Raw genomic sequence first — 15,418 nt, forward strand, 5'->3', positions numbered from 1 at the left:
ATATATCTGACAAACATTTTACGATGTTCTGTTCCTCTTCCATTTCAGTTCCCAAAATGTTGATAAGATTTTGCCTTCATTTGAGGTTATTTTATTTTTTCCTACAATTTTCCATAATTTAACCTGGAAATAAAGTTCCTCTGGAGTAAAACGGTTGTGTAGGTTTTACGAAACACTTACCTGATGGAAGATGAGGGCCTGGCTAATGTAGCCCCAGCTGCTGTTCTGCAACTTCTGAAATGTATGGATCCCAGCAGTAGAGGTAAGAGGACGACACTTCCTGACGCATAAGCCTGGTTTATCAGAAACAAGACAGCTCAGGATACCCAACAAGCCAGGAGTAAAGGCTGAATGTTGTACTGTGGAAGGGACATATATATATTGTGACACAAAGGCAGTATTGGAGGTGGAAGAAAGATATATTTGCCCAGGATTCCTCTTTTATGTGAGGTATATTTGTCCAAGATTCCTCTCCTGTGTGAAGTAGCAGGTGGATGACTCTCACCTGTGAGATAATTAATTAAGAAGCACTGAGGATGGGGATATAACCCAGAGCCAGGAGCTCAGTCACGAGCCTAATTTGGTGAGACACAGACAGGGGTCTGTGCAGGCTCAGCTTGGCTTAGAGAGACACAGCCAGGTGGACTGTGTGAGAGAAAGCCTAGTTTGGAGAGACACAGACAGGGGTCTGTGCAGGCTCAGTGTAACTTTGGACTGTGTGGGAGAGCTCTGTTTGGAAGCGCAGACAGTCGGTCTGTGAGGAGCTCTCTGCCTGGGGACACAGAAAGTTGGTCTGGGTGAATGAACAGAAACCTGAGTAAAAGGTTGCTGATAGCTTTGTTTGGAGCTGACAGGGAGAAGCCCTCCAGCTGATAGACAGGAACATTGGATGTATAGTAAGTGCCGGACAGGCAAGGTTTTCTTTTGCTATTTTTGTTATTTTAGCTGCAACCTTCAAATAAACCCCCCTAAACTGAGTTGGATGAACCAGACAAGTGTCCTTTGACCCCAGCAAAGGAGATCCTGAGCTTAACCCCTCACAATATATATTTCTCTTGAGGGTGGACAAGGTTTAGGATGTAAGTGCCTATGGTTAGATGTAGATAAATTTATTTGAACAATGTGATAACTAATCTAAGTGTATGCTAATACTATTATTATTATTGTAGTGCAACTGGTACATACTGGTCTCATCATTTCTCTTTCCTGAAGAAGCACATCCTGCGAAACGCATTGAAAGATACCAAGACACATAATACTATAATACACATAGAGTTGTTACATGTATGCTTTATTGTTTAAATCAATTATGTTTTTTTAAATATGTTTATGAACGTCCATTGATGGAAGTTGCCTTTAAAATCTGTAACAACGCTTGATATGTATCTGTAATGGTGACATTATTCCCACTGGCCAGCAATGTAAGAGGTATTCTTCCTACTGACCACCACACTAATATTTTGTGAGCCTCAGATATAGTGGTTATAAAAGTGGTTACCTGAGGACCTGAAAGTTATCTCAAGGGTTCCCCCGTGTAAATAGAAGATAAAGGCTGATTTAGGCATCCTGGTTTATTTCTTTTTCTCCTATGGCTTGACTTTATTCTTGGACACATATCTTCAGGGGCATATTTATTTAGGGCACAGTTCTTGATAACTTTAATAAGCTGTTCAGTAAATTAGATAACTGAAATAAAAAACTTAACACAGCAACTTAAACTATTTTTTTTAAAATGAACCCTTTATGCAATCTGGCAATGGGAAGAAAACACATTCAATGTACCTGCTTTGTTTTTGATTAAAATTTTATTAAAAACATAATTTTTAAAAACAACAATACAATAGAAAAAGTAAAGCTATAAGCATAATTCATAAAACTACCATTAGGAAACAAATAAATTGCATACATACAAAAAAAAGTCTGAACAATTGAGACAGTTGTTTTATATCATATTTTAGTTTGATTTGATTGCTGTATGACATTGAAATACCTTGAGGCAAGATATGGCATAAGTGTCACACACAGCCATGCAGAGGACAGTTATCCATGAGTTCATTTGTATACATTTTCCTTTTTTCTGGGTAAAAAAAAAATCTGTTTTAGATTTTTTTATTTTGTACATACATAATAAAGTAAAATGTTTGTCTTATTTTACACCAATGTAAACAGTTTTATTTAACATACCTGTACTCAGATATTTCAATGAGGCTATATTGACAGCCTTGCTGTTTTATGCAAAGATGAGTTATACAGAGGCTGACAAAAAAAAACCCACTCCACAGAAAAATACAAATAAGGCTGCCCTCGGTGGTGGCCACATGCATAATGGCCTAGGCATCTGATCACATGATCTCAGGTGAAGAAAGGGAATAGATTCTTCACTGCAGCAGAGATCACAAAACCAAGCTCCTAGATGTTTAGTGACTCACACTAAAGCAATTCATGGGATTGCTGAGATTTTCCTAAGGAATATGTGACATCCCTTATTTACTCCTTATTTAGCCATCCCAAAAAACTGGTATTATTGAAATGCTGTATCTTTATAGTAAATGATGGAAATATTGTATCTTTATGGTAAATGATAGTACAGATTCATTTTAATAGATTATACCTGCAGTGGTAGAAATAAGCAGTTACATAATAACACCAAAAAACAACAAAGATATCTAAAAAAAAACTATTTTTTTATAAATATATAAAAACATTTGGAAAGCATCAGGCTACATTTGTTTGAACATTGAGACCACAAATCAACAAGAGAAACGTGTCTCTGGATGGTTGTATGTAACTCAAAATACTTTTTATAGATCCTGAGGACTTTAAATATTACAACCATAAAGTTCCACTCTCAGGACAATGCTTTGTTTCCAACTTTTTGGAACTATTCTCAGGAATCGTGAAAATATTGGAGGATTGAAGGTATTCTGAGCATATCCGACACTGTTGCTGTTTCCTTTAAATATCTAAAAACAAAAAAGTACAGTGAGACAACTTTTGTTTAATCAAACAATACACGGTTATCTAATTTCTAACTTACAAACCCAAATGTTTAACAATAACAAATATAAACTGCTGCTGTTTAAAGCTGAACTCTAGCCTATTACTTTCCTATTTCCACACTTTAAGATAGTCCTGTACTTATAGTGTTTAGTCATATTCCCCTGAACACTGTGTGTTTTACAAAAAAGCATTAGAAGCTGCAGTGGTATTTTGAACGCTCTGCATTTCCTTTCTGATGAGCCAAAAACGTTGGCCACTCCTCTCCATGTGCGCTGTTCTGACTCTTTCAACTATTTGCTTTCTGCCCTATCAGTCATTTTATTTCAGCGTTATGGGCGAGCCTTTACTGAGGTGGTCTACCTGCAAATACAGCCTGGCCAGGAATGCTTATGTACTAGAACAGTGTGTGAGAGGCAGTGCTGTGGTTTGAGAAATCCCCTGTTTTTAAAAGAAATTTTCTTTTCTGTTGACATGGTGCTTTTTTTCACAGACTACAGCTAACACAGGAGTCACAAAGCAGTTCAGTGAGTCATGGAACCTCCAATGCAAATAAAGGTGCCTTGGACAAGCACAGACACAACACAAAAGATCTGGGGTTTGTGATTTATTGTGCTGTCAGCGGTTGTACAGGGAAACTGATAACAAAGGTTACTGAAAAACTGTTTGGGAGAGCAAGTTTGGAGGTATGGAGCAGATTTTGGGTGTGACCAGAGTTCAGAGAGAGAGAGAGTTATTCTGATTTCAATAAATTAGAGAAATAAAGGGTTGATCCTGTTTTTTCCAGCCCCTTTATTGACGTCACAAGGGCTAATAGGTGGGATTACATGGTAATTAAAACATATTCTGAGGGGACAGTAAGATAGGTACTTTTCAGGGGTCTTAAGGGGCTGAAAAGAGTTCAGTTTTAAAGGACAGACAAAATCATAACACCAATTTCATTGTAGATATTATTTTGGAATCCTGAGAACGGGTTTAAATTACATGCTACCAATTAGGAAAAATAGATATTTATCTTATTGTTCTACTCAGCACTGAGTCGACTTTCCTTGTTACTAACCCAGCCCCTTTAATCCTGTTCCATCTTAGAGCACCAAGCCCTCTCTAGCCCCTTCCATTCTTGAGCACCCAGCACCTTCCATCTTGCAAAGCTCAAGCTGCCTAGTTCTTTCCATTCTGTACAGCCCAGCCTCCTTTTGTCCTTTTCATCTTTCAGCACCCAGCACCTTCAGAATCTTCGATCTTGCAATGCCTGGTCACCTCTATTCACTTCCACCCCTCTCTAACTTGCAGCACCTAGCGCCCTACAGCCCCTATCATCCTGTAGTATCCAAACCCCTCTGGTGTCTTACGTCTTGCAGTACCCAGCTCCTTCCATTTTGCAGCAGACAGCCTTGCAGGACCCAGCCATACCCAGCACAGTCTCCAGCTCCTTTCAGCTATTTCCATCTTGAGGCAACAAGTCACCTTTAACTTTTTGCACCTTGTAGCACCCAGGCCATCCAACCCATTCCAGCCCATTTTGACTCCTTTTTCTATAATGCAGCATCCAGCCCTTTCCATCTTGCAGAGTCAAGCCCCCTTTGACCTCTTTTATCATGCAGCACCCAACCCCTTCTATCTTACCCAGCCACCCCTAGCCCCTTCTAACAAGCTTTATTTTACCTTTTCCATTGAGGTGGAATCATCGATGTAGGATTTCCAGGTCTTTCCATTGTCACTGTAGTGAATACTGTAGGATTCAACATACAGTTCAGTAGTGAGCTGTCTGGCACCTTGCGTTGCTATTGCAGTAATTTTCTTGGTTGTAAGCAAGTCAATTTGAAGCCACTGTTGGTTGTTATTTGACTGTATGAAGAAACAAAAGTAAGAAAACACAAATTAATTGCCTCCTCAAGTGGTCATATATTATAACAAATAGAGACAATATTTTGTATACAGAAGAACAAATATATTTACAAAGTGAATGTGACATTTGCAAAGCATTTGCTGCAGCTAAATCCATCATGTTATTTAATATACAAATACCATGAAGATTCATTTGCAGTAAGTTTCAATGCTTTATAAATATACAGTATATACAATATATAGTGTGGTGAAATGGATATATAAATGTCAACTCCAGACAATCAATAAAATCAATAAATGACCTTCCAATGGTATCGAACCAGTATGAAAGCACAATGTCCATTTGGTGAAACTTTTTTGCTTCTGCAAGCAACCACAACTGCTGAATGTCAGAGCAGTGCCTTGGCTGGACATCCAAAAGCCAAAAGGGTTAAGGAGCGAAATGTGTGCGGGCATGGGACATAAACATTACAGAAAATCATGATAAAATAATGGAGGGTTCTGAAGACTCACATTATGAATGTGTTTTTAGGATTTCAGTATCAGAGCACAAGGCAATGCAGTTGCCACAGCTAAGACTAATGCAAAGTTAAGGCTCAGTTGACAAAGCATTCAAAATAAGCATGGAAGTCCATGTATTGTGGTTGTATGCAGATTTTATCTGAGCGTCTATCCAGCCTCCATTACATGCCAGGCAGTGGATGCTTTCCTCCATGGTTACTGCCAATAAAATACTGGAACTACTGTAAATAACCCTGCCATCTTAACCACATTAATAGTTGGTGGAGCTAATAATTTCCAAAACTAGAGATGGTTGTTTCAGAACTCCTGGATAAGCAAGATAACACCAGCTACAACCATAGCTCCTACATTACAACTTAGAGCACTGTGCAGATAGATTGTTTCCATTGTATAGCATTTTTTTAAAATACATTAAAATAAATACTTATTAGGACATCTAAGCTACATACATATTTCAGATTACTACAGCTAAAAACAATCTTTTTGATATGAGTGAATGAGCTATACACACAAATCTGTTTAATCCTATAGAGAGGGGGTTGGATGAGCTGCAGGCACCCCACTCTGTCCTCCACTCAGAATAAATTTTTTAAATATGAACTTAAAGATAAAAATATTTCTAACTAGATTTTTTTAGGTCTAATTCTACCTAATAGAAAAGTATTTTGTTCCTAAAATATTTTGAAAAATAATTTGAATATACCTTTGCTTGCCAAGCATTAACAGATCCAGCTTTATTAAGGCGTGCCAATGATGGTAACCATGATGATGAGTACCAAGAAGATTTGTATGAAGAAGCTGTTATTTGTTCATCCTTGATTTTATTATTCTCCAGGCCTAGGGGAGCTGAACATCCTGGATAAAAACAATACATCTCATTAAAACACGTCGCCATGTGAAATTGATATATTGTAACTTAAAAAGCCCTAATTTGGCTTGCCTGCACTCTCCTTGGAGCACCTCCTAAGCCCTATTTGTTCTATAAACATAATTTTTTCAAGGTGTCATTGGTCAAGTACACTTTCCTTTTGTCTTCCTCCAGTAGATATGTAGGCCTCTAATGCTGCAGACACCAGGCCACACCACCCGCTGACCACCCATCTAAAACACCTGGACAATTGTTCATTTTAAAAGATACTTGGCAGTGGCAACTAATTGGTAGCTGCATTACTGTAGATGACTATGGTGATACAATAGGGGAAGGTAAGACCAAGTCATGGCTTAACCAAGAAGTAAGATTCGAGAAGTTCAGGATTCTGTATGAGCAGGCTTCCTCAGGTGCCAGGATTGTAAGGACCACATCCATTCAGTACGTTTTAGATACTGTTCCTATAATGTTGTATTGTGGATGAGCTGTCTACATGAACTTACGTGTGCATGGACATATCCAGAATACATCTCAAAGATTATTTTCTTTTTCTCATTCTGATGGCCATAAGTAATCCTACATTCCCCTAGAATGATTACAGCACTTTCATAACACCAGCCCTTTTCAGTGCAAGATCTGAGTCTATTGAGAGTGTCTGGGTTAATAGTATTATAGTAAGTGGATGCTTTTTTGTTACTGTTGACCCCATCAGCATAATAGGAAATATCTATCCAAATGTTTCCCAGGCCTGAAGTTAAAGAAGACCTATAAAGCATCAGCAATTCTGGAAATGTAGGCAGTTTCTGCATGTTTTGTTATTTATAGTAACTGTGAGTGGTTTGCTGTGCTTTTGTATGATTTATTTTCATTTAATAAATCTATTAAATTAAAAAAAATCAATATTTTAAACAACCTTACCATTTATTTCACACCCAAGCAATTCCATGCGAAGTGCTGGTTTATTGTTGTACTTTGTAGGATATACTCTTATGTATCGTGCTGCAATTGGAGGGTCAAACTGATTTTCTTTTATACTGGATGAGTCTGCATTCCCTTGAAAAATCTGCAAAGATGAATACAAACAGGTTGATTATTTTTTGCATAAATTGCATGCAGAAAAGTTTATATATATATGCTGTTATTGTTACTATGTAATCTGTTTTATAAAGAATGCAAAAAAATATATGGTATGTTCACAGTTTTTGGGAAAGTATTGATGGATCAGTATCATTTTTTAAATGATTTAGCCTTAAAGAATAATTAAATCCAAAACAAAAGTATTGTTCCAGGTGATGTCTGCAAAGTCAGCAAATCATACAAACAGAATTAGAAAAAAAAGAAAAAATAGAAACATCTACAAATTTAAATGAAAAAGGTAATCTTTATTATTTGTGATTCACTCGGCTTACAATTCAAGTGTCTTAACATAGGTGGGGTACATAGTGTGTTGGGGTAGTGCAAAGGAAGGACCCAAGCAAAAATAAATGGTTGGGTGAGAGTACCTTTACTTCGAACTGTAGGCCAGGTGAGGAAAAATGTCTCTGCTGTGCTTGATGGAATTCTTATTATTGAACTGTATTTATATAGCGCCAACATATTACACAGCGCTATACATTAGAGGTAGAAAGTGGCAGACAGATACAAGCAATGACACAGGAGGAGGAGGGGATACTGTCCAGAAGAGCTTAAAATCTAAGCAAAAAAAATGGAATAAAATTTTTTTTCCTGTTGAAGTGTGCTTGCTAAATGCTTTCCCACTATACGTTTTATATATATATATATATATATATATATATATATATATATATATATATATATATATATTAATCTTTCACAAACATAAAATTACAAAATGGAGAATATCTATATCTGTTTTTTTAACACAAGTGAAGTAGTGACATGAAGGTCAGTGGCAGGAAACAGTGAGAGCTTTGGGAAACACGGGAAATCAAAACTCCTCGAAGTGCAGGAGATGTATTTTCAGTCTGTGTCTAGCATAGCATCTTTAGTTTCAGTTTAATATAGTGTCAGCAATTGCTTCAAAATTGTACCTGTTATTTAAATTGATGTGAAACCTATGCATACCTTATGCAATGAAGAGCTGTTTCCTTTGAAAGCTGTCCACTTCTTCTTGTCTTTGCTATACACAACAAAGAACTCGGTGATGTAATATTGGCTGAACAATTTACTAGCTCCTTGTGTTTGTATTCCAGATATTAAATATGTTTTTTGTAAATCCACCTAAATATAAAAGAATGTCATGGTTATCGAATGTTATGGTTATTGAAGGGAGAGACCGAATTCCATACTTTAGGATGCTAATTCTCATATGTGTGCAGTGGCAAAGAGGAAATACATCCAAAATCCCGTTCATATAGTAAGGAAAGAGACATCAAAATCTACTGGCAAATAGTTCTCAATCCATAGATCCCAAATCCTTCTGAAATTGTGCAAATGGTTCTGAAGTCTGGCTACCATATTTTCGTTGACCAGATACCATATTACTTTCCGCTTCACCTGTGCCACAGGAGGCATGCCAGACCACCATGATTTAGGCAATGTCTGCTTCACAGCTGTGAATACAAATTATATGAGTCACAACTGACTTTTGGAGATTGCCAGGGGGCGCAGCATCGAAAGAGCCTCAAAACGGATCTTTTTGGATACCTCTGCCCATAAGGGTATAAGTAATTTAGTAAACAGCTGTCCAAAATCTCTTTAATTTAGGGCATTGCCACCAAATGTGGTAAAGAGTGCCTGTCTACCTACAGCCACGCAAACAGCTTCGGGTACAGTCAGGGTGATATGTCGCCAATCTGGTAGGGACCATATACCATTGGAGTAAAAGCTTTTTAATTAGCTTCGTGGAACAGTACATTGGGGGTACCATGGTCCGCAGCATCCCCCATTTGTTGCCACTGTTCCTCATCTAACCGTTGCCCAATAGCTGTCTCCCATCGGGAGATTTACGGTAATAGGTGCGAGTAACTGGCTGTGAGCAAAGAATGGTAGATCAAGGAAAGAATGCCTTTGCCTAAAGAGTCTCTATCACACATTTGCTCAAAATTAATGGTACTTGTAGGGGTTTTGGCATATTTCAGGGTACCCTGGACGTAGTGTTTCAGTTGTAAGTATTGAAAACTCAGAGGATTTGGCTTCATGGTTTTCTCTGATAGAGTCAAAGGATCTTATTCCATTAATCATCACCAGATCTTTGATTTTACCAAAACCTTTCATGACCCACCACGCAAAACGCTTGGGATTGTCATACCAGGGTGGAAAAGCTAGGTTATGTGTGATAGTTGCTAGCGGCATGTGGGGGGACATCAAATTACCATTAACAGAGTCCCACACCAAAAAGGAGTGTTTAATAATAGGGTCGTTGATATGTTTGTGCAAGCGTGGATGGCTCCAATGTAATGTGCCAATTGCCATAGGTGATATCAAAGATGCATCTATAGATACCCACACAGGCGCATGCTTAGCAGCGTGATAAGCTGGTAAAGTGGCCAATTGGGCTGCTTGGTAGTAGCTATAAATATTGGGGACCGCCAATTCCCCATGTGTTTTCAGGCAATACAAAATCCTCTTAGCCACTCTGGGTCTGCTTTTTCCCCATATAAATTTAGGAAATACTTGCTGCAGGGCTCTGTTAAGTTTTATTTATGTGGTTCAAAAATGTAAGTTCTTTTTGCCAAAAATAGTTTAAGCCACAGTCTAGGTAGGAATCTGAGTGCCCAGCAGCTGAATGTCAATTTAAAGTGACCTACAGAATAAGCAACGTGTCACTTTGTCACAAGGATTTAAAAACCAACAGATCTAGTGATAAGATCCTAATTTAGTAAACTATGGTATGAGGTTATAAGTAAAACAACAAACTGTGAAAGTTTTGAAGGATTATTAGGAAGAAAAAGTAACAGCATTAGAGGGGGGAGGAAAGCAAAATGTAGAAGCACCCAAATATAAACATCTGATATACAAAGTCATTCACCTAAAGCGGACCTATCATCACATTTTCAATATTATGTAAAAGGATGCCTCCCCTTTTACATAATACTTTTTTTTAATATTTTAAATTTTTTTTTACTTTTTGTGAAGAAGACTGAAGGGGAAACCCGCAGCCTCCTGGGATACTTATGTTACATAGGCTCGGAGGATGCAGGCTGTTCTTTCTGCCTATGCCTGAGATCGGGCAATGTGTCTCTAGGCTCTTCCCCAAATGTTTCCCCAAAACGTTTACTTACATTTGGAGGAAGACCTTGTGCCTTGCAGCAAGCACCAGAGAGGAAAACAAAAACCAAGACACAAGCCAAGAGATATTCACTGGATGCAGTGTGTACATTGATCAAGGACTTTCAATAAGTAAAGGTGATTTTTTTTTGAGCAAGTTCCACTTTAAGAAGTTGCACAAACAGCACATTATTAATTACAAAGACATTGAAAGGAATCATTGGAGACACTAGTTTCAGTTATCTTGGAATAACTTATCAATTGACTGTCCTTCAAAGTCCAAAAATGCTTTCCCAAGGACCTGGAGAACAATTTGTTCTCATAACATTTCTTAGTACAATTCTTTCTAGCAAGCGGATCTGTATTATATAAAGAACCCTACCATAGAACATCAGGACGCTAAGAATGATTGGAAAACATAATTAATATTTCCTAATATGGGGTGATGGAGGTAAAGAATAAATGCTGTGTTATTACTATTTACAGGCCGGTCATATATGTCTTTTTGTCTTATGACCCTAGTCCTACAAGAAGTTTATTTATACTTGTATAATGAATTCAACATAATTTTGATAAAAATTACAAACTGCTTTGGTTCGTTAGGTACAGGAGAAAAAAGTTAAAAAACACATACCTGTATCCATGGCAATGAGGATTTATTCATGTGTGCACTCCACGCATTGTATGACCCTGCATTGTTCAATCTGGCAAGTTTTGGCTCCCAGTAATCTAAAAAATAAAATAGTAAAAGTTAATGCAATATTAGGAAGTGCAGCACTGAAAATTTGCCTACCACCCTATTACTGTATTTCCAATTTTAAACTCCTTCAGCCTAGCATGATCCTTCCACCTTTATTTATTATTAGAAGTTATTCCTTGTACAGGTTGACATTCAAAAATCCGGCAACCTCTGGACCTGAGGAGTGCCAAATATTCTAAAATTACGGATTTTTGAAGGGTATACTGAGCTCCACACACGGGCCAGTCTTCCTCTTGCAGTACCCGCAGACATCTGGCACAATTCCAGGGAGCAGGCAGCAGGGACGTCTCAAAGTCTATTTAGTGTAGCTAGCAAGACCTAACAGCTGTTTCTGGAGAACAGCGCCATAAATGGCCAAACAGTGTACTGCAGTACATGTATTGAAAATGTACTCTGAAATTCATGCTGGAAAACTGAAGGAACTGAATTATCGATGGCTGGATTTTCATTGTCAACCTGTATTCTTTTGTATCACTTAGTAAATTGTACAGAGATATTGAATTTATTGGCTCTGATACTACAACTAATACAAATAATATTAGAAATACTGCAGAAATAGTTACTGCAGAAACATTTCATATGACATGCCATTTGGCATATGTGTCATCACATCATGTTTCCTAGCAAACTGTAGCTTCTTTTCTTAGGCTGCATACACATGTACAATTTTTATAGCTGCTTCTTTCATGATCGTTTCCAGCGACAGAGAGTGACAGATAAACAAGCGCTGTACACACAGCACCATGCTTTTCTATGGAGAAGAACAAGGGAAGTCAAGCAAGCAGCACTCCACTGCGCTTTCCTCCCTTGACTTGTATAGCAGTCATGCCCCATCAGTCGTTCATAGATATGTCCCGAAGGGAGACTGTGGTACAGATCCTTATCTGAGACAAGCACAACCATTCATCCCATAATTTTATCTGATGTGTGTACGTAGCCTCAACCATTCACTATTTGGTGGTTGCACTACAGCAAAGCCACACTGCAGATGACACCTGAACCTCAAAAACCACCTACATAGGAAACTCATGAACAGCTTCTGTTTGTGTGAGCACAACAAGTATGTTTGTAATTTCTTCCTGGATTCTGATTTTAGTCTGTGTTTTAGATGATGTTTCCGTATGACGCCTCCCTTAAACCTCTAACATATCTAAGCCAGGTTCTGTCGGACTATCTGTGTGTGAAAAGTTTCTGTCTGACTATCTGCTTGTCATTTAAACATCTGTCTGAGTACTTGCATTGTTTCAGATTCTGTCTTATCTGTTGTTGGCTATGGCCACTGGCAACTCAGAGGGTCTTCTAGACTCCCTGACATGGCCTGATTTATAAAAGGTCTCCATGACGGGAGAAGATAGACTATCATGGGAGAACCTGGGGGATCAAGCAAACATGGAATAGATTTCTTGAAAAGCATTTGCTATTAGTTGGCAAATGTTTACAATCCTAATCGAGATTCATTTCAGGTTTTCTGGATCACCCAGGTTCTCCTATGAAAGCCTGTTTCGTTCAGTCCTGGAGAGCTTTAATAAATCAGGTCCATGGTCTTGTTTATTAACCACTGTATATAGCAAAAAAATGATATTTTGGGTAAACAGCAGCAGGTTATACAATTGTGATATCCTCACCCGGAAACCTGCATGTGTGCTTTAAATTAGTAGCTCTTTCTTGTAACATTAGGGCAGTAGTAGGAAGGGGACTTCACACATATAACGTTTGACCAAATCAGTTAACAGACTAAATAAGAAATCTGCACTAGGCATTGTCAACCTTAATTGGGGATCCACATGATATTTTTTTCATCTTTGGTAATTAATAAAACATATTAATGTGTTGGTATTTGTCTTGTAAAAAATGTCACATAAAGCCTAAAAAAAATAATTTCTGCATAAACAAACATCATCACAGTCATAATTTGTCTCACAAATAGTCATGTATAATGAATTAGAGAATGGCTAAAATATGATGAAATAATGTTTGAGGAGGGTCCAGCTGCTGGACCAATATGTCACACTTATTATGTGTTTTGGGTTTCAGGAAAGTTTATTTACCATGATAAAATAAGTCCTGCTAAAATTATTTTTACATCATTTTCTGTGACCTGGTACACTTTAAAAAGATTTCTAAAACCAAAGGCAGATTCCCCTTCATTCCCTGTCACAGATACAGTTGGAATTTGTAAGCGAAGAACAGGTGTCCTTAATAGAAGATTTACCTTCACCTCGATTCAGGATAAAGTCTGTACAGATGTACCGGTATGTATATTATTAAAATATATATATTCTAGACGTTACCTACCTATGTGATGAGATGCAGTGATTTGATCATCAGATATCAGTCTGCTTGCCAGGCCAAGAGGAAAATTACATTCTAAAAAAAATAACATTGTTATGTAAAATGAATGAAGATTCAATAGATTAGTGCAGCAAATTAAAGAAAATTGTATATTACCTTTATTAGGCCCTAAAATAATTCTAATTTTGTATGCCCCATGCATATAATAAAATAAATACCCTGATTAACAACATCCCTCATTTGTCCTTACCTGCGTCTGCAATGTTGAATATTGCTTGCATTCCTGCTTGCTGATATTCTGCTACTTCAGTATCAAGTTGCCAAAGGCCAGGTTTTGAAGGCCGCATTTCAACTGTTGCAAATGAACCTTTAAGAGAATAAAAAAAAAACTGAATATTTGTCATCTTTTTTTATTTACCATAATTATTAATGATGACATGATCAACATATTTCATCCAATCGTAATAAATTATAACCACTTGTTAAGGGTAGGATTACCTGGTAAAACTAATCTCTGATCTCCCCCTATTTTCCCCAAACTTATCATTGATATTACATATCAATGTATTAGTGAGAATAAAAATTGCCCTTATTACTTATATAAAGTCACAGCCATGTCATCTTTTCTCTTTTCATTACAGAAGGAGGGATCCTTCTTAGGGCGTCCATGTCACGGTCGGCAGTGAGGTGGACACTTACTATTGGGTGGATAGTAGGGGGGTCCTCCCAGGATTCAGGAGAGACTGCAGTAGTGACTTCATCAAAAGGGGATTGTCCAGGACTGGAGGGTATGGTAATATCAGCAGCACTGGATTAACAGTCTGTGATGAGGAGGGACTAAGGAAAGTATATCTTTGTTTCCAAGAAAAGAAAATGTAAGGTAAAAAAAGACCCACAGGATGGGTATTAGAGGAAGGGAGAGGTGGGAAGGGGGTTAATATTTGCCCAGAGATGTGTTTTGAGGTCCAAGTAAGGCTATGGGTCTAAAAAAGGAAGGTTCAGCCCTGCGGTGGGATCCAGCAATCCCGCATGGCTCTTGACAGCTAACAAGTTGCCAGCTGCTCAACCATTCACACTGCGACTGAACCGCTTACTCTGCTACCCATTCACTTTCTATTGGGCTTCTAGGGGTTGATGCTATAGGCATTGTCTACCCCAGTGCAGCAGTTCACTTGCACGAGGAAGCGGTAACCACACGGCAACCCCACTGCCAGTCTGAACATAGCCCACAAAATATTTTGATTTAGTTAACAGAAGTATGTTAAACAAAAACAATTAGAGAAATAAGAAAATTTAGAAATGATATACCTGGTGTTAAAGGATAAACTGCCAGCCGATGTTCATTATTAATGCTTTCAGTAAGAGTCTGGCCGTTAAAATTAATCACGTGTACATTTTTTGGATTTCCCATGTTCAACAAATGCCATCGCACTATTTCATCTTGGTACATTTGAAGGCCTTGCAGATTGTGGATAATTCCATTTATAGCTGAAAGCAAAAGATAATGCATAAGAAAAACATTGCAAGAAAACAATTATTATTATCATAAATACCAAATTGTACCATATTTGGGTAGTTACATGGCCCTGGGTTTATGACTGCTTTAATGAGAAGATTAAAGTTGATTCTGCAATTGTTTGCTTTTGAGGTGTAAGCTTCATCTCCAGTACTCCTTTACTATAAATAAACTAAAATAAATCTCTCCTTCAATATAATTAGAAACCTCAGATTAACTAACCTGTCATTGCCCAGCCTGCCTCAGGGCTGCGGCTGTATGTACATCTTGCAGAGCTCCCAGTAAATTAACTTTCATGTACCTCTCTGATTTAATTTCATTATGATACTAGGTGGCCTAATTCCAAGCATTGTCAACCTGCCTGCATATTAAATCTCACCAAGAA

At 37.8% G+C, this 15,418-nt stretch overlaps 1 protein-coding gene across 1 annotated transcript in view; it reads right to left on the bottom strand.

Annotated features, from left to right (window-relative positions):
• Positions 1 to 1,786: 1,786 nt before the first annotated feature.
• F5 (coagulation factor V) overlaps positions 1,787 to 15,418 on the bottom strand; it is a 45,833-nt gene continuing 32,201 nt past the window's right edge. Inside the window, exons 20-28 of the mRNA XM_072414088.1 lie at positions 14,826 to 15,005; positions 13,768 to 13,884; positions 13,521 to 13,592; positions 11,100 to 11,194; positions 8,321 to 8,476; positions 7,154 to 7,298; positions 6,071 to 6,222; positions 4,663 to 4,845; positions 1,787 to 2,963 (exon numbers count right to left, since the gene is read on the bottom strand). Of these exons, the coding sequence (XP_072270189.1) occupies positions 2,820 to 2,963; positions 4,663 to 4,845; positions 6,071 to 6,222; positions 7,154 to 7,298; positions 8,321 to 8,476; positions 11,100 to 11,194; positions 13,521 to 13,592; positions 13,768 to 13,884; positions 14,826 to 15,005 (1,244 nt within the window). The 3' untranslated portion in view covers positions 1,787 to 2,819. The remainder of the gene's footprint in view (positions 2,964 to 4,662; positions 4,846 to 6,070; positions 6,223 to 7,153; positions 7,299 to 8,320; positions 8,477 to 11,099; positions 11,195 to 13,520; positions 13,593 to 13,767; positions 13,885 to 14,825; positions 15,006 to 15,418) is intronic.

Source organism: Pyxicephalus adspersus, chromosome 1, assembly GCF_032062135.1.
Source record: "Pyxicephalus adspersus chromosome 1, UCB_Pads_2.0, whole genome shotgun sequence".
NCBI classification, from domain to species: domain Eukaryota; kingdom Metazoa; phylum Chordata; class Amphibia; order Anura; family Pyxicephalidae; genus Pyxicephalus; species Pyxicephalus adspersus.